The 16,675-nt window shown below is 43.3% G+C and overlaps 1 protein-coding gene across 1 annotated transcript in view; it reads left to right on the forward strand.

Annotated features, from left to right (window-relative positions):
- parp8 (poly (ADP-ribose) polymerase family, member 8) overlaps positions 1 to 16,675 on the forward strand; it is a 276,468-nt gene that overhangs the window by 51,100 nt on the left and 208,693 nt on the right. Inside the window, exons 3-4 of the mRNA XM_069923074.1 lie at positions 6,531 to 6,620; positions 13,077 to 13,147. Coding sequence (XP_069779175.1) covers positions 6,531 to 6,620; positions 13,077 to 13,147 — 161 coding nt within the window. The remainder of the gene's footprint in view (positions 1 to 6,530; positions 6,621 to 13,076; positions 13,148 to 16,675) is intronic.

A 16,675-nucleotide genomic window follows, 5' to 3' on the forward strand; every position in this document is an offset into this window, starting at 1 on the left:
GGCGGCTTGCCTGGCAGGAAATTGAACTGGCTTGAGAAGTCTTGGGCAGCACGATGAAGTCATCTTCGGCTATCCATTGTGCGGGAGTGGCTGGGAGTCCAGGGTTTTAAAAAGTGTGCGAGTCCAACAGTAAACTGTTATTTTCCATTTGAACTCAACTCAACTATGACTTCATTTCACACCCACAATACAGCGACCACATTGGTGACCCCGACGGGCCCAAAAGGCTTTAAAACCCAAAATGGACAACTCACCAGTTTTCCTCAAACTGCCTGTGTTCTGGACAAATCAACCAGAGGTGTGCTTTGGACACAATGAGGCACAATTTCACATTCGTCGAATAGTGGCAGATGCCACTGAATACTACTATGTGGCAAGCACCCTCAACCAAGAAGTGGCAGGTCGAGTAGTTGATTTCCTCCATGATCCACCAGATCACGGCAGATATCTGGCTCTGAAAGACCTACTTCTCTGCACACAGAGTCTCTTCCAATGCGAGTGAGCTGCGCACCTCCTGCATGTGGACAGCTTGGGTGACCGCTTCCCGTCGAAGCTAATGATGTTGGCTCTGGCAGATGGTCATAAACCATGCTCTTTGAGCAGATATTCTTAGAGCAGATGCCAGAGGATATCCATCTCATGTTGGCTGTTGAAGACTTTGCAGACCCCTGTGCAGAAGCTGCCTGTATGGATGTTCTGTCGGGCACGAAGCAGCACGGCGGGTGCCCCACTGAAATTAGTGCTGTGTAACACTCAAAGTCCCAGGCTCCACACAAACAGTGACAAGGATACATACAACCCTGAATAAAGAAGTTGTCGAGACAGATTCTTGGGGTTTTTATCACCAATGATGGGGTTCTGGAGTACGCCGTTGGCGACCACCATGTGCGTTTCCAGAAAACACTAGGGCCAGATGTTGCTAAGGTCTATGGCGGCTGGCCACTGTAACAGCCTGGTTTATTTATGGGACGATCTCTCTGGGTGAAAGTTTCTATTTGACACAGGAGCTGAAATTAGTGTCCTTCACCCAACCGCCTATGATACCCGTACCAGGAGTGCGGGGCCTGTTCTCACGGCAGTTAACAAAAATACGATCCGCACATATGGCAAGGGAACCATACCCTTGCAATTCGGTGGCAACAAATTCTACTGGAGGTTCACACTGGTTGCAGTCTCTCAGCCATTGCTTGGAGTGGACTTTCTCAGAGCTCACTCGCTGCTGATAGATTTAAAGGGCTGCATGCTGGTGAATATGAAAACCTTTCAATCTTTTCACCGAGAAGAAGCCAAGCTACCTTCCCTAAATTTGGATTCAATGGTGTATTCCACTAATGAATTTGCTAAGGTTCTTGCAGAGTTCCTGGACATGGTTGCACCACAGTTCTCCATGGCTGGACCAAAAAATGGCATCATACATCATATCCTAATGAATGGACCTCTAATTCATGCCCGAGCCCGCTGACTACTGCCTGACAAGCTGCGCCTGGCCAAACAAGAATTCCTCAAGATGGAGGAAATGGGGATTGTGCGCAGGTTTGACAGCCCGTGGGCTTCCCACTTCACATGGTGTCCACAGCTACAAGAGACCATGTGGGGACTACAGGCAGCTCAACGATGCCACCATCGCAGACAACTACCCTGTTCCTCATATATAGGACTTTACTGCAAATCTCCAGGGGGCCCGGGTATTCTCGAAGTTTGATTTGGTATGAGGGAATGATCAGGTCCCAGGGAACCCACAAGACAGACTCAAAACTGCTATCATAACACCAATTGGTCTCTTTGAGTTTCTGTATATGTTGTTTGCCCTTAAGAGTGGTGTGCAGATATTTAAACAGCTTATGGGCATGGTGGTGTGAGGAATGGACTTTCTCTTTGTGTACTTGGATGACACACTTGTTGCCAGCCACTCCGACAAAGAACACCTACAGCACCTGCATTTACTCTACTGCTGCCTACAAGAATTCGGTCTAACAATAAACCCCGCGAAGTGCAAATTCGGGCTGTCCTCAATCGACTTACTAGGATGTCAAGTCAGCAGCCAGGATGTCATTTCATTACCAGCCAAAGTGGAGGCCATCCTCAAATTCAGAGTCAATGGCCTACAGGAATTTGTAGGAATAACCAATTTCTACTGTCACTCTCTATCATTTACAGCCCAGATCATAAATCCCAGTTCGACCTCATGTCCATAAAAGCTAAGGGCCTGGAATGGTCAGAAGAGGCGATGACAGCATTCAAGAACACAAAAAGCACCCTGACAAAGGCAACCCTGCTGGTCCACCTGCGAATAGATGTACCGACTGCATTAACAGTGGACATCCGATTCAGCAGCAGGTGGAGTATTGCAACAGAGCATCAATGGACACTAGAAGCCTCTTGTGTTCTTTCGTAGGCACTTACAACCCCTGGAGACAAAATATAGCACTTTCGATAGGTAGCTGCTGGCCCTCCATCTGGCGGTTCAACATTTATGCTATTTCCTGGAGGACAGGGACTTCACAGTATTCACAGACGACAAACTACTAATATTTGCATTTGCAAAAGTGTCAGATCCATGGTCAGCCCAACAGCAGTGCCACCTCTCTTACATATCCGAGTTCACCGCAAGGATTAAGCACATCACTGGTAAAAATAACATAGCAGTGGTTGAACTGTCCAGCTCCAGCTTTTAGGCTTTGTGATCCCCATCTCCAGGGGTTGACTATGTGGCACTTGCTGAAGCACAACAACAAGACATAGAGATTCCAGCACACTGAACTGCAGTCACTGGTCTGCGCCTTGAGGACATTGCTTTTGGACCTAAAGGAACCATTCTCCTTTGCGATGTGTTCACGGATCAGCCTCGCCCCCATCATCCCAGCTGCTGGAGAAGATGCATTTTTGATGCGTTTTACAGATTGGCACACTTCTCAATTTGCACGACAGTCTACCTGGTTTCCAACAAACTCATCTGGCATGGACTCTGGAAGCACATCGGCTACTGGGCTCAGATGTCCACAGACTGCCAACATCTAAGGTGCAGCAATATGTGAAGGTACTGCTTCAACCCTTACAGCCGCCACAACAAAAGTTTGACCACATGCATATCGACATCGTTGACCCAATCCCAGTGTTACAAGGGTAGAAATACCTGTTCACCATTGTGGACAGGTTCACTAGGTGGCCATAAGCGATACCATTGTCGGATTCCTTTACCGAGTCTTGTGCCAGAGCATTTATATCTGCCTGGGTGTCTCATTTTGATCTTCCCCCCCATGTCACCTCTGGCAGAGGTCCACAGTTTACCACTGTCTATGGGGCATGCTGTCACTAACATTGGGAACACAGCTCCATCGTATGACAGCTACCATCCGCAGTCCATCGCCCTGGTCAAAAGATTCCACAGGCACCTGTAATGCGCATCGAAAGAACCAAAGACTTGTTGATCCAAATCAAGGCTTTTATTAACTAAAAGACTGGAGCGTATCACAAGTAGGTCGACCAGTCCAGAATGACCTGGTCTAGCTAGGGGCAATCCTTTAAGACCTGCCAGTAGGTGTGGTTATGCTCTCAGCCAATCACAGTCATCCTACACTACCATCTGTACATATGTGCATATACACATTGGTGATAGAATCTGTACTATCACAACATTGAAAGACTTATTTGATGGCCCGCATCCAGGGACCTGATTGGGCAGATGAGCCATCCTTGCAAAACAGACTACACCCAAGGAGGATCTCCAGTCATCATCAGCAGAATTGGTATATCGGGCTCCGCTCATCATGCCTGGAGAATTCATACCAGCAACCCAAGGACAAGAAGAGACACCCTCTGAAGTCTTAAATAAACTGCAGGAGCGGCTCAGCAAAATGGCCTGGTTTCCATGTCGCGACATTGCGTCACAACATCCTTCATCCCGAGAGACTTAAAAAGCTGTGAATTTGTGTTTGTGTGTAGAGGTGCACAAAGACCATCCCTGCTAGGGCCTTATGAAGGTCCATTTAAAGTATTGTGTGCTGGACATAGGTGGGAGATCAGAGACATTCACAATTGATCACCTTAAACCTGCACACCTAGACCTGGATAGGTACCACCAGTGCGCAAAGGATGTAGACCACCCTAGCGAAAGTGTTAGTGTCTCCGGAAGCTGGTTCTGTGGGGTGGGGGAGGCGTGGCCATGTGGCAGCTCGCCTGCCAGGAAATCAAACCTTGTGAATTCTCGGACAGCACGATGACGTTACCATCGGCTATGCATGGCGCGAGGGTAGCTGGGAGCCTAGGGTTTTAAAAAATGCACGAGTCCAACAGTAAACTGGTGTTTTCCGTTTGAACTCAACTCGACTGCGACTCTTCATTTTACACCACTATACAGCGACCACAATGCCATCATTCTCTTCAGTATTGCCAATAAGAAAATTATGATATGAGAACTTGTCTGTAATGATATTCAGCTAACTTACTTGATGCACAGGTTTGGTATAGCACACCTAACTATCTAGTTCATTTGGAGAAATGTTTTACGTTTATTCCTATGCATCCAATAGAAAATAGAAATTCAATCTTGGCCAGAATGGTCATTGTTTGCTTTTTTTCTGTATAGCATATCAACTTAATATCTGGAATTACTGTACAGTCATGTTATTATTAGATTGCTCAAGCTTCTTACATGTCTGATTAGTAATATCAAGGGAACAAATCCCATTTGGAAGAAGCCAGGCAAGTGGGTGACTGGAAATGTAGAATTTTATCCAGCTGTTCTTAATGTGCAGCCCCATCGACAGACAACCGAGGTCCATTCACTATTATAGATTGCCATCCCCATTTTGGAATATGTAACAGCTACCTATTAAGTGCGCTTGGTTGACTTTTGGCAGTGTGGAATTGAGAACTATTACAGAATATTGATTTGAATCATATTACTGTCAGGAAACAGATAGAAACCTATTTTAAAATGAATAGATGGATTTGAGGAATGATAATTAGGGCTCAGCATCAGTGTAGAAATATCCAGATGCCCATTCTCACAAATAATAGTTCTTGTGTAGCTTCATTATTCCGTCTGTTAGTCTTCTGATTTTTAGAACATCCAACAGAAATTCCATGGTATTTCTTCATGGGGATAGAGAGAGTGGAAGAGTGAAAATGTTTTCAATGAGAAGGAAAGAAGCTGTTTCAAGAAAAAAAAGCTACAAACTGACATTTTTCATTGGGTGGCATCTTTGTTTCAGGTCTGGAGTTTCTTCTCAAAAATGCCCGTCATCCTATTAAGCAAAAAGAGTCCTTTCCAGGGAATCTGCTGATATCAGAACTAGACTTCCCATAACCTGTCTTTTAAGGAGACGCCAGCACATTTACCTCACATTCCTGCTGCTTGCAGTTAAATTACCTAATTTTATTTGTCAGGCATGAAAAGGAACATAATGAGACTTCTGCTCCAGCCTGTTCATCACTTCATCTTTCTACTTAGGCCACTTTTAAATTCTTAGCATACAAATTTCAGACATAAATAGATTCTGCTTTGTGGTACAAAGGAGCAAACAAGCAGTTTACAATAATTGGAAGATGTTGAACATGGTGTCATCACAATGAAAAATATATTGTAGTCACTCTGTTCGCAGTCTTGTAATTTGTCACACAGTAAGCCCACCTCACTGACAAAAGGCAAAGGAGGAAAAACCCAACACCCAACCCCAACCAACCAATTTTCCCCTGCAACCGCTGCAACCGTGTCTGCCTGTCCCGCATCGGACTTGTCAGCCACCAACGAGCCTGCAGCTGACGTGGACATTTACCCCCTCCATAAATCTTCGTCCGCGAAGCCAAGCCAAAGAAGAAGAAAGAAGAAAGAATATAAATGAAACAGGACAAACTTTTTTCTTGTGTTTACAGGGTTTATCTTAACTACTCTGTGGCAGGTGAAGAAAGGTGCATGTGACCCAGAGGATAACTTCACTCACTTCATAGATTTAGGTTCAAAGCAGAAAAAATAATATTTTTTTGAAGGACTGTATTAACTGAAAGCTCTATGACCTGTGTTTATAAAGTGATGGATGTTAATCTGAATAGTATTCACACCAGGGATTACTGGTAGCTGTTTCATGCTCAGAATGCAATAAACTATATATTTTTTCATTTATCTCTGAATAATGGAAAAGGTCACCGCTGAATTCCTTTTATGCAATGCATTCTGAATGAAAGACATAATGGATGCATAATCTTTGCCTAATTTTTTTTTTTCAGCACAGTTTTGAGATATAGGAAACTAAATTTGTTCAGGAAAGTTCCTGAAATCAATGCATTGGAATTCCAGACAAATGATATTGCCCAGCACCTAGAAAGAGAGGACCTCGTTCTTTTGAAGATGAATAGTGATATAAGTGCTGGATAAATATAAACGGAAACATCAGCTTTTTCTGGGAGTGAATTGGTCCAATAATTTTTTCGGTGTCATGCTGTTGTTTTATGAATATATTCATACAGTACAACCTAATGGAAAATTAAGGAATGAATGATATTTTATCTGTGTTGTTTCTTGTCTCTTCTAGACAATACATACGTGTCAAATTCAGAGAATGATGATGATGTGCTTGTTACAAGGGACCCTATTCCAGTAATTTTCCAAAGAATAGCAACAGGTAAGAGCCTGGAATTTGGTAAGGTTATGTTACCACTGAATGTTACCAAAATTCATAATTTAAGAAGCACTGAGATGGGCACTTGAATGGCTTAGGGACAACGACAACAGGCTAGTGCTGGAAGATAAGGTTAATTCAGTGGATGCCATTTGCTGGGGTAGATGATGGGGGGGGGGGGGGGGCGTAGACATGATGGGTGAGTGGCCTGTTTCCTGCTGACTCTGATTCAATGGATTCTAAGCAGGTCATTCTGAACACAAGGGTAGGGATGAAGAGCCTGAGGTACTTGGGAATTGATAGGTTTGGAGACGAGTGGTAAGGATGCAACCTGGAGTCGACAAGTTAGTGGAAAGAAGGAAGAAATCAACAGATTATGAGGTGTAGGCTGGCAAATGGGGTGAGAGGGATGATGTTGGTGTTGGATCTGTAAAAAGGGTTCAACATCATGTCCAAGATGAGGTGATTCGGGAATGACATTGTGAAAAGTAACTACCTGAGCCAGGTTCTAAACATGAGACCATAAGAGCAAAGATAGGCTATTCAGTCCATTAAGTCTGCCCTGCCATTCAATCATGAGCTGATCCTATCCCACTCAGCCCCACTGTCTGGCCTTATTCCTATAACTTTTGATGCCCTGGCTAAACAAAAGCCTACCAATCTCTGTCTTAAATACACCCAATGACCTGGCCTCTACAACCACCTCTAGCAACAAATTCCACAGATTTATCACCCTCTGGCTGAAGAAATTCCGATGCATTTCTATTCTGTCGATATTCTCCACCCTGAAGTTGTGCCATCTCATCCTAGACTTTCCCACCATGGGAAGTAACCTTTCTTCATCTACTCTGTCCTTGTTTTTCAACATTCAAAATGTTTCAGTGAGATCCCCCTCATTGTCCTAATTTCCAATGAATACAGGCCAAGAGCTGTATCCCACCATGGGAAGTAACCTTTCTTCATCTACTCTGTCCTTGTTTTTCAACATTCAAAATGTTTCGGTGAGATCCCCCTCATTCTCCTAATTTCCAATGAATACAGGCCAAGAGCTGTAAAACACTCCTCACATGACAACCCTTTAATTCCCCGAATCATCTTTTGAACCCTCTCCAACTTCAGCACATCTTTTCTTAAATGATCTACGCAGGCCAGTAGCTACTCAGGCTCTCTTTAAGAAGCAATATAGCAAGTCCTGAAACCAGCATGAATAGCCTGGCTATTCCACGGTCATAAACATATGATTGAACATTACAGATGGGATGCCCAGGCACATGTTGGACGCCAGAAGATTACCGATATGTGTATTAATGGCTCCACACGCAGGTGCAGCACATTGAGGAAAAATAATGGTTAAGGAATAGCACATGGTTATGTTCCAGGATCCAAAACCTGAAGTCAAGTTCAGCTGCTGGAACATGGAGTTCTTTATTAGCAAAGGAGATTCCACAAAATTGAACAATGTGTTTTTTTAGACCCTTTCCTTTGAAATTCAGAGGAGAAGGACTTGCCCTGGCATTTTTGCAAAATGATTGAATATCTCTTTACTTGTCTGAATCTCATATTTTAAGTAAGCATCCGACCGCTTGGTGGAACTGTGTTCAAAAACGGCCCCTAATGCATTTTTGTGGTGCATCTGGGATTAGATCTCAGTCTAAGTTAAGAATGAAAGTGTCAACCTTTCTTTTCAAATGTTATTAAATGTCAGTATATATTTTTTTTTAAATTGTTTCCACCTGGAAAGATGACATTGCACCAAATACCAGCTAATAATTCAGAAATGTTGCTGCTGGTAATACAGCTTTAATATAAAACCAAAGATTCCAATGAAGGCAACACAAGTGAAGAATATTGTATTCATCCATCTGCCATGGGCAATGCAGTGATTGTGTTGAGCTCTCTCTCTCTTCTCTCTTTGGCTTGGCTTCGCGGACAAAGATTTATGGAGGGGTAATGTCCACGTCAGCTGCAGGCTCGTTTGTGGCTGACAAGTCTGATGCGGGACAGGCAGACACAGTTGCAGCGGTTGCAGGGGAAAATTGGTTGGTTGGGGTTGGGTGTTGGGTTTTTCCTCCTTTGCCTTTTGTCAGTGAGGTGGGCTCTGCGGTCTTCTTCAAAGGAGGTTGCTGCCCGCCGAACTTTGAGGCGCCAAGATGCACGGTTTGAGGCTATGCATCAGCTATCAGAGGGAGAAGTGGGTAAAACAACATCTGGCAGTGCAGCTGAGGCTCCAGCAGGCTGCAACCAACATAAAGACCATTACTGGCAATAAAACAATGGAAACAAAGTTCAAGTCTTACTGTTGTTTTAATACCAAACCAGCTTCTGCTGGAATTATGTTGCTTAATTAGTTTTGCTTTCACTGGCGGCAAAGTGAGGAATTGGTACTCAGTTGTAAAATATTGTGGGAAGTTTGAGAAGAGGTCACAAACAATGTTTTTCTCTTCCCTTGGCATTTCCAACAGGTATTCCACGGAACTGTTGTACTTCAGTGTTTCTGGCCATTTAACTGTAAGAACTTGAAGGGCTAGGGGCCGGAAATAGATGTAGGATCTTTGATGTGCAGTCGGAAAAAATTTGCAGTGACATTAAATGTGAATACTCATTGCATCTAAGCAATGAAGCTTCATCACCCGTAAATTTTGATGAAGAAATCCAAAACCCTGAAGCCTGCCTAATGAAGATTATTAATGAATCACTCAGATTAGTTGACTGAGGCCTTTTTATAAATGTCCCAATGTTAATGCATTGAATAGAAAATTTTGACTTAAAATATGCATTAAGAGTGTACAACAGCCTTAAGAATAGAAAAAAAAATCCAAATTCATTGCAAAGGGATGATTAATTTCCATGAATGTTGCAGGTACAGAAGAGCATTGGAATTGTGAAGTATAAATTAACAAGATTGAAAGAGTCTACCTTCCACTATTTTTGTGGTCACATACCAAAATGCTGCTAAAATGATTAATTGGCCCGATGACCATCCCCATTGCTGGCCCATGCTGAGAGTATTTTATCTCAATTCCTCGGTAATTTTCAACACCACTGTAGCGTGACAGAGAACACTCCTGAGAGAGTACAGCACGCTTTTATTCAATAAGAATGGCACACATGGTCTGCGGACTGAACTGGAGTTTTGGTGGGGATCCAGGGTTTATATTGGGATATGCGGGGGACGGAGTCAGGGGAGGAGTCCGTCCTTAGAGCATTGCACAAGTAGTGAATTCCCAGTTCACTACATTCACCCCTTCCTTTTGAATGAAGCCTGCGGGTGAAAACAGAGAACATCGGATAGTCAAAATAATATTTACGATATTTACAAGTTCAACCTGTCAGGAGGTCTGGAAATGTGGACAGAGTGCTGCAGTGCTTCCCGACCCTCCTGTGGTTCTGGGGCCTCAGGGCATGGGTGATCTGGCTCTGGCTGAGCGGTCGCTGGAGCCACTTCCTGCGACAACTCACCTGAGCCCATTGGCATTTCTCTGGAAATTCTAAGTAGGTCAGAGTCCTTGCTCCCTTGAGGTGGTGGACTCTCAGTTCCAATGGGTGCCAGATCCCTGATCGAGACAGTGTCCTACCTGCCATCTGGGTATGCCACGTAGGTGTAAGTTGGGATGGCATGGAGTAGGTGCACCTTCTTGACCAGGGGTTTGGATTTGCTCCTCCTCATGTGCTTTCGGAGCAGCACTGGGCCTGGTGCTGTGAGCCAAGCTGGGAGGGATGTCCCTGACGTTGACTTTCTCTCGATAGGATACATCAGTTTGTGAGGAGACGCATTGGTCGCAGTGCAAAGAAATGACCTAATGGAGTGGAGTGCCATGGCCAGCCTGAATCTAGAAGTCCTTTGGACAGGAGGGCCAATTTTACGGCCTTCCAAATCATAGCATTCTCTTTCTCAATCTGTCCTGGGGGGTTATAGCTGGTTGTCCTGCTGGATGCAATTTTCTCTCACCAGCAGAAATTTGCAAAGATCTTTGCTCATAAATAATGAGCCCCGAACAGGGCGAAAATTGAGTCTACGGCTCTAGTCACGGATGACGTGGATGTGTCTGAGCAGGGAATGGCGAATGGGAAATGAGAGTACTTGTCTAATGAGAAAGTACACATTCCTGTTTGTGGAGGGGAGGGGTCCCTTGAAATCAACACTGAAATCGAAGGGCCTGGATGCCTTTATCAGGTGCCCGTTTCTGGGATGGTAGATGTCCGCGCAGACCTGGCAAGACCTGGTCATCTCCCTGATATCCTCAATCAAATAGGGTAAATTGCATGCCTTGACAAAATGAGCCATTTGCATGAGCTCATTGTGCAATGACCACAACTGGCCAGTGTGTGCAGAGGCACAGCTTCCTCTGGACAAGGCATCTGGAGGCTCATTGAGGGAACCAGGTCGGTAGACTATGTCGTAGTTGTAGGTGGAGAATTCAATCCTCCATCTAGCAATTTTATCATTTTAATTTTCCCTGTTTTGTATTATTGAACATGAATGCAACCGATCACTGGTCTGTGAGGAAGGTGAATTTCTTACCCACCTGGTAGTGCCTCCAGTGCCTGATGGCCTCTATAATGGCTTGTGCCTCTTTCTCCACTAATGGATTCTGAAGCTTGGGGCCTTGTAGGGTCCTGGCAAAAATGCAACCGGCCTGCCCACCTGATTAAGGGTTGCAGCTAAGGCTACATCTGAAGCGTCACTTTCCACCTGAAAAGGTACATTTATGACCACCGCATGCATGGTGGCCTATACAATGTAGCTTCTGACGTAGTTGAAAGCTGTTTGAGCTTCGGCTGTCAGTGGAAAAGAAGTGGTTTTTATGAGGGGAAGAACCTTGTCTGCTTATTGAAGGACCCATTGGGTGTAATATGAGAAGCAGCCCAGGCACCTCTTCAAAGCCTTCGTGGTCCTCGTGACCAGATGTTCCAACAAGGAGTGCATCCTGTCAGGGTCGGGGCCATTGAAGCCATTCTCCACCATGTAGCCCGAGATGGCTAGGTGTCTAGCCCTGAACATGCACTTACTGGTGTTGTAAGTGAGGTTCTGGGCTTTAGCTGTGTGGAGAAAGTTCTGGAGGTAGGCGTCGTGGTTCTCCAGAGTGTGGCCGCAAATGGTAATGTTTTGAAGTATGGTAAGGTGGCCTTCAACTTAAATTAGACTACCATTCAGTCCATCTGTCTCTGGAAGATTGAGATTTTGGACTTCAGCTTCTCAACAGCCGCTGCATAAGTCGTACAATCCCTGATGATCAGGAATCCTTTAGGTCCGACGCGAGAGAGGAGCGCCAACCTCTTGAGCTCATCCATTCTGTAGACCTCTTGCGTAGTTGACAGGTACATTTGGAAGCACTCCATCCAGTACGCAAACTCTTCCAAGACCTCGGGGACAGAGGGTGGATGAGGAGCATCACGGGCTTCAACAGCACTTCCATCCCGTTCTTTATTGAATATAATTGTAGTGCGAAAGAGAGCACTGAAGACCAGAGAGAGTACAACACACTTTTATTCAATAAGAATGGCTCACATGGTCTGTGGACTGAATTGGAGTTTTGGCGGGGGCCCAGGGTTTATATCAGGATATGTAGGGATGGAGTCAGGGGAGGAGCCAGTCCTTAGAGTAACGCACCAGTAGTGAATTCCCAGTTCATTTCAACCATCTTGATAACTTAGCTTGGAGAGTTTCAACATGATGTCCATCCAATTGGTGTTTGATTTCCTTTGGAGGGAAGGTTAGGCTGACTCATATGCAAATTAGATGGAACATTCCTCTTCATATAGTAACCGACACACCTTGTGAAGTCTAAATGAAAAAAAAATGCCACAGACTGGACATTTTTGAAATGCTTGTTTTATATTGATATTAAATTATTTATAGTTGCAAAGTAATTGAAAATATATGAAAATGTCTGTTTTAATTTCATTTTTCACATTCTTCAGTGAAACTGTGAGCTGTACTAAATGCATTTTGATGATATCTCCTATAGAATAACCCATACATCGTCTTTTGCTTTGCTCACACTGGAACATTACTCCCACACTAGCTGGGCCACTCTTTTCTCGGGTTAAGTTTCCCTTTAAAGATTGTGTATGATGACATAGAATCTTATAAGCAGACATAGCAATGGCATATGAATTGAAAGAGGATGGATATTGCGTAGAATTTGTTTCGCTTTGTCACTTTTAGGTTTATTTGCCACTAATTCAATGTAAGAAGAGTGGCGTGGTAAATCTTCAACAAATACTGTATACAGAGCAGACCAAGCTTTCTTACTTCGAACTTTGCAATTTAAATTGCCACAAAGGTCTTTGAACTGTTAATTTTTTTTTCCAGAAAACTGCTGGTGGTGATGTGTTTAACACAACCCTTTACATGGCTGTAATAACATGGCTCTGGAAAGAAGCTGCAGAAATGGTAATCAATATGTTTCTTTTCACAATGAACTTGACACTCTAATACTCCTTTATTTTTTTCAGAATTAAGATTTAATAATGATGCCACAAGTTGCCTGTCAATCAGAACAAAGCTACACAATGAAAGGTGCCAGGTGAGTGGAGCTTAAATCAATTTGTTCATTCATTTTTATCATCTTTTCTAAAACTTAAATGGAGTCATCTACAGATTTAATTTACACAATGTGCAGTTCTTTGCAGATGATAAGGAGTGATTAAATATTGCAGTTGGAAACTTTGCACCGTTTGCATCAACAGATAACTAACAATTAGGAGAATGCCTTATTTATACTTGATTAAACTGGGTTAATGCCTATGCCTCTCCTCTGTTATTTGTTAACATTAAAGCATAAATTTAATGTTCTTGGATGGATCAAAAAATGAGCTTGATATGATTGTGTATGTTCACATGATTTGATTGGACTGATTACCCAAAAATATTACCCATATGTAAAGCTAATTGTCTAGAATAGATTTATTCAGGAGAAGTCCTTGTAGTGTATCCTCTTTTCATTGAGTATCTATTACATCCCTTTTATTATTTTGGAAGTTACTGTGCTGAGATAAGATACAGTATAGTGCAATATTTTTGTCCAATCTGAGATTCCATGATTAACAAAAATTTAAAAAAATATTGCAAAGATCATAATTCCTTCATGACTCTGCCTTATTAATGGATGGTGGAATCCAAATATCTATAGTAATGACCAAAATTGTGCAACCAGTGGGGCATTAACCATTAGGCTGAGTAGGCTTAAGCCTAGGGGCCTGGAGGGTAAGGGGGTCTAGTCAGTAAAGGGTAGCCTGGTCTCAGTTTTATCGTTTCACACTTACTGCGTGGGTGAAGCCAGTGACTGTGGGCCAGAGTTGGTGTCGTGCCGTTGCCGGGGTGATGCATGCAGTGGTTTCTGGGATTTGGTGGTGGTGGCACCAGAGTTGGCATTATGTCATTGTCAGGGTGATACACGCAGTTGTTTCTAGTAGCTGGTGGGGCTGCGTGATCCTCCACCTTCCTATCGAACTATTAGATTTTTAACATGAAATTGGGTCAGAGAGACATTAAAAATCTAATAGCTTAGTGGGAAGATGGAGGATTGGGGGTAGAGGATGGGGTTGATTCCTGCCCATAATCTCCAGTATGCTGAAGAACAAGGAAGGGTTTAGGAGCCCCCCACAACGAGCATAACATGACACGGCAGCACTCAGTTGGACTCTCTGCCACTACCATGGGAGAGGAGTAAGTAAGTGATCACTTTAATTATTCATGCTGTTTAAAAATAAATTATGAACGATAATCAGAGCAGCTTCCAGAAATTGTACCTAGAGTTTGCAATGGTCGGTGTAAATGGTTGACTGGTACAAGCCAGGGGGGTGTTGCGCAGCAGAGAGCTGACCAGGTACCAGACAGATTACTCCAAATGCAGCCCTATGTCAGAGTTGGTGATGAGGTCCCCACCAGCAGCCAGCACTAAGGCACACCACTATCAGCCTAACTCCTTCTTCTCCACTGGGCTATTGCCACCCAGCCCATCAATTCTACCCTGCCATTGCCAAGCACAGCGTACACAGTATAAACACCTACAGATAAATTTAGAATATGTGAAGAGGAGGGCATCACCTGGTGGGCCAAGGTCGGGGGTGGGGGGGCCTTCCTAAAGCTCAACCTAGGGGCCTGGGTGGTAGTTAATCCACCACTGTGTGTAAATTGTATTTATGCACCATTTCGGTAATTTTCACATGTATTATGTGATAGCTGTGGGTCATTGCTGTATTTGTAGGGTACTGTAATGCTGATGAAGCTCCTTCAGGTTGACTTAAAAGACATTGGCCTGCACTCTCCCACAACAATGCTTCTCACCAGGCAGAAAACCTGACACCTCTTCCCAACATTGCCCACTCTGCTGATATACCTGCCAGCTATCCTCTTCATCATCGATTTCCTTGCATTCACCAATCTTTCCCACCCTCTTTTAGTAGATCCCCAGACAACCAACACCCACCCCCTCCTTGAATGCCAACTGTAACCCTTGACACAGTTGAGCTACACCATTAACCTCCACCTTATCTGATCTCCACCAGATCAACCTTCAATCTGAACCCTGACCAAGTACCCTGACCCACTGATCTCTGCTCAGAATTTTATGCCAGTCCATACAAAAATGCAACGTTACAGTTTTAAAAGGACATAGCTGCTGACAATATCTTTTATATCATCACCCCAGGCACAACACCAGAAACTTTCTGTTATTATTCTGAGCAGTCCTGGCCTGTGATTTCTTTCATTTAGCTTTCACGTAATGGATTTTCTTGAGGGCATTAACCTTCACTGGTGGAATGAAGAGTTTTAATACCATTTTCAGTAGCTGCATTCATTTGTTTGCAAATATCTCAAGGTTTCCCTGTGGAGGAGACCTTGTGCTTCATGTGCCCAACAAGAAAAGGCTTAAAATAAATAAAATTCAGCTTACTTTGGCCTCCTCTATCTTTGATTCACCTGTTACTGATTTTTCGGTTGCTCTGGCTTGATAGTACTCAGAGGAAATTATATAATGCATTACAGTCATATTTTTGTCCCCTGTAAACATTGAAAAGCCTGATTTGTTTGTTGAGAATTATTTGGTTATCGGTATCCCACCTCCCACTCCTTCCTAAATGAATCAAAACAAAGTCGATAAGACCATCTACAATAATTTGGCATCGTTTGGCCCTGATACAGTGTGTCATACAGATGTTTCAGATTCTTGACTATTTAATTTCTCAATTAAACCAAACCTACTGGCTTTAAAATTTAAAATAAAAAACAAATATTCTGTCTTAAACCATCAAATAGAATGCATTTTCTTTCATTTTAATTGACTAAGAAGATGTGCGGTTCACACACATCTGAGATCCCTTTCAAAAAGGTCCTTTAACTTATTAATCGCACAAGGCCATGGAAATTTTACAGCATGAAGAGAGGTTGCGATGCCAGATGAGAATGAGCAACACAACCCAATCCTTCCTTTCTACACTGGATCCACAACCCTGTCAGTCATTCCATTTCAAGTACTCATCCAAGCACTGTTGAAGTGTGCTGAGGGTTTCTCCCTCTCCCACTCTTTCATGCTATGAGTTTTAGATGTCTATCACATACAGTTAGTGGAGGACAAAGAGATAAAACTTGCCTCATCTCCCCTCAAATAATTCTGCTAATTACTTCATATATCATTATAAGAACTTGACAGATAGGAAAAGGAATAGGTCATATGGCCCGTCAAGCCTACTCTGTCATTCAATGAGATCATGGCTGATCTGATGACACTTTTTATTATATCCCTTAATTCTCTATGTAAAAATCTATCCAACCTTGTCTTAAATGTATTTACTGAGGTCACCTTCACTGCTTCAATGGGCAGCAAATTCCACAGATTCATCAACCTCTGGGAAAAGTAGTTCCTCCTCATCTCTGTCCTAAATCTACGATGCTGAATCTTGAGGCTATGTCCCTAGTTCTGGTCTCCCCTACTAATGGGAGCAATTTACATACATCTATCTTATCTATGCTTTTCATAATTGTATGTGTCTATAAGATCCCCTCTCATTCTTCTAAATTCCAGCAAAGTGCAGTCCCAGATGACTCAATC

Source organism: Narcine bancroftii, chromosome 3, assembly GCF_036971445.1.
Source record: "Narcine bancroftii isolate sNarBan1 chromosome 3, sNarBan1.hap1, whole genome shotgun sequence".
Classification (NCBI taxonomy): Eukaryota; Metazoa; Chordata; class Chondrichthyes; order Torpediniformes; family Narcinidae; genus Narcine; species Narcine bancroftii.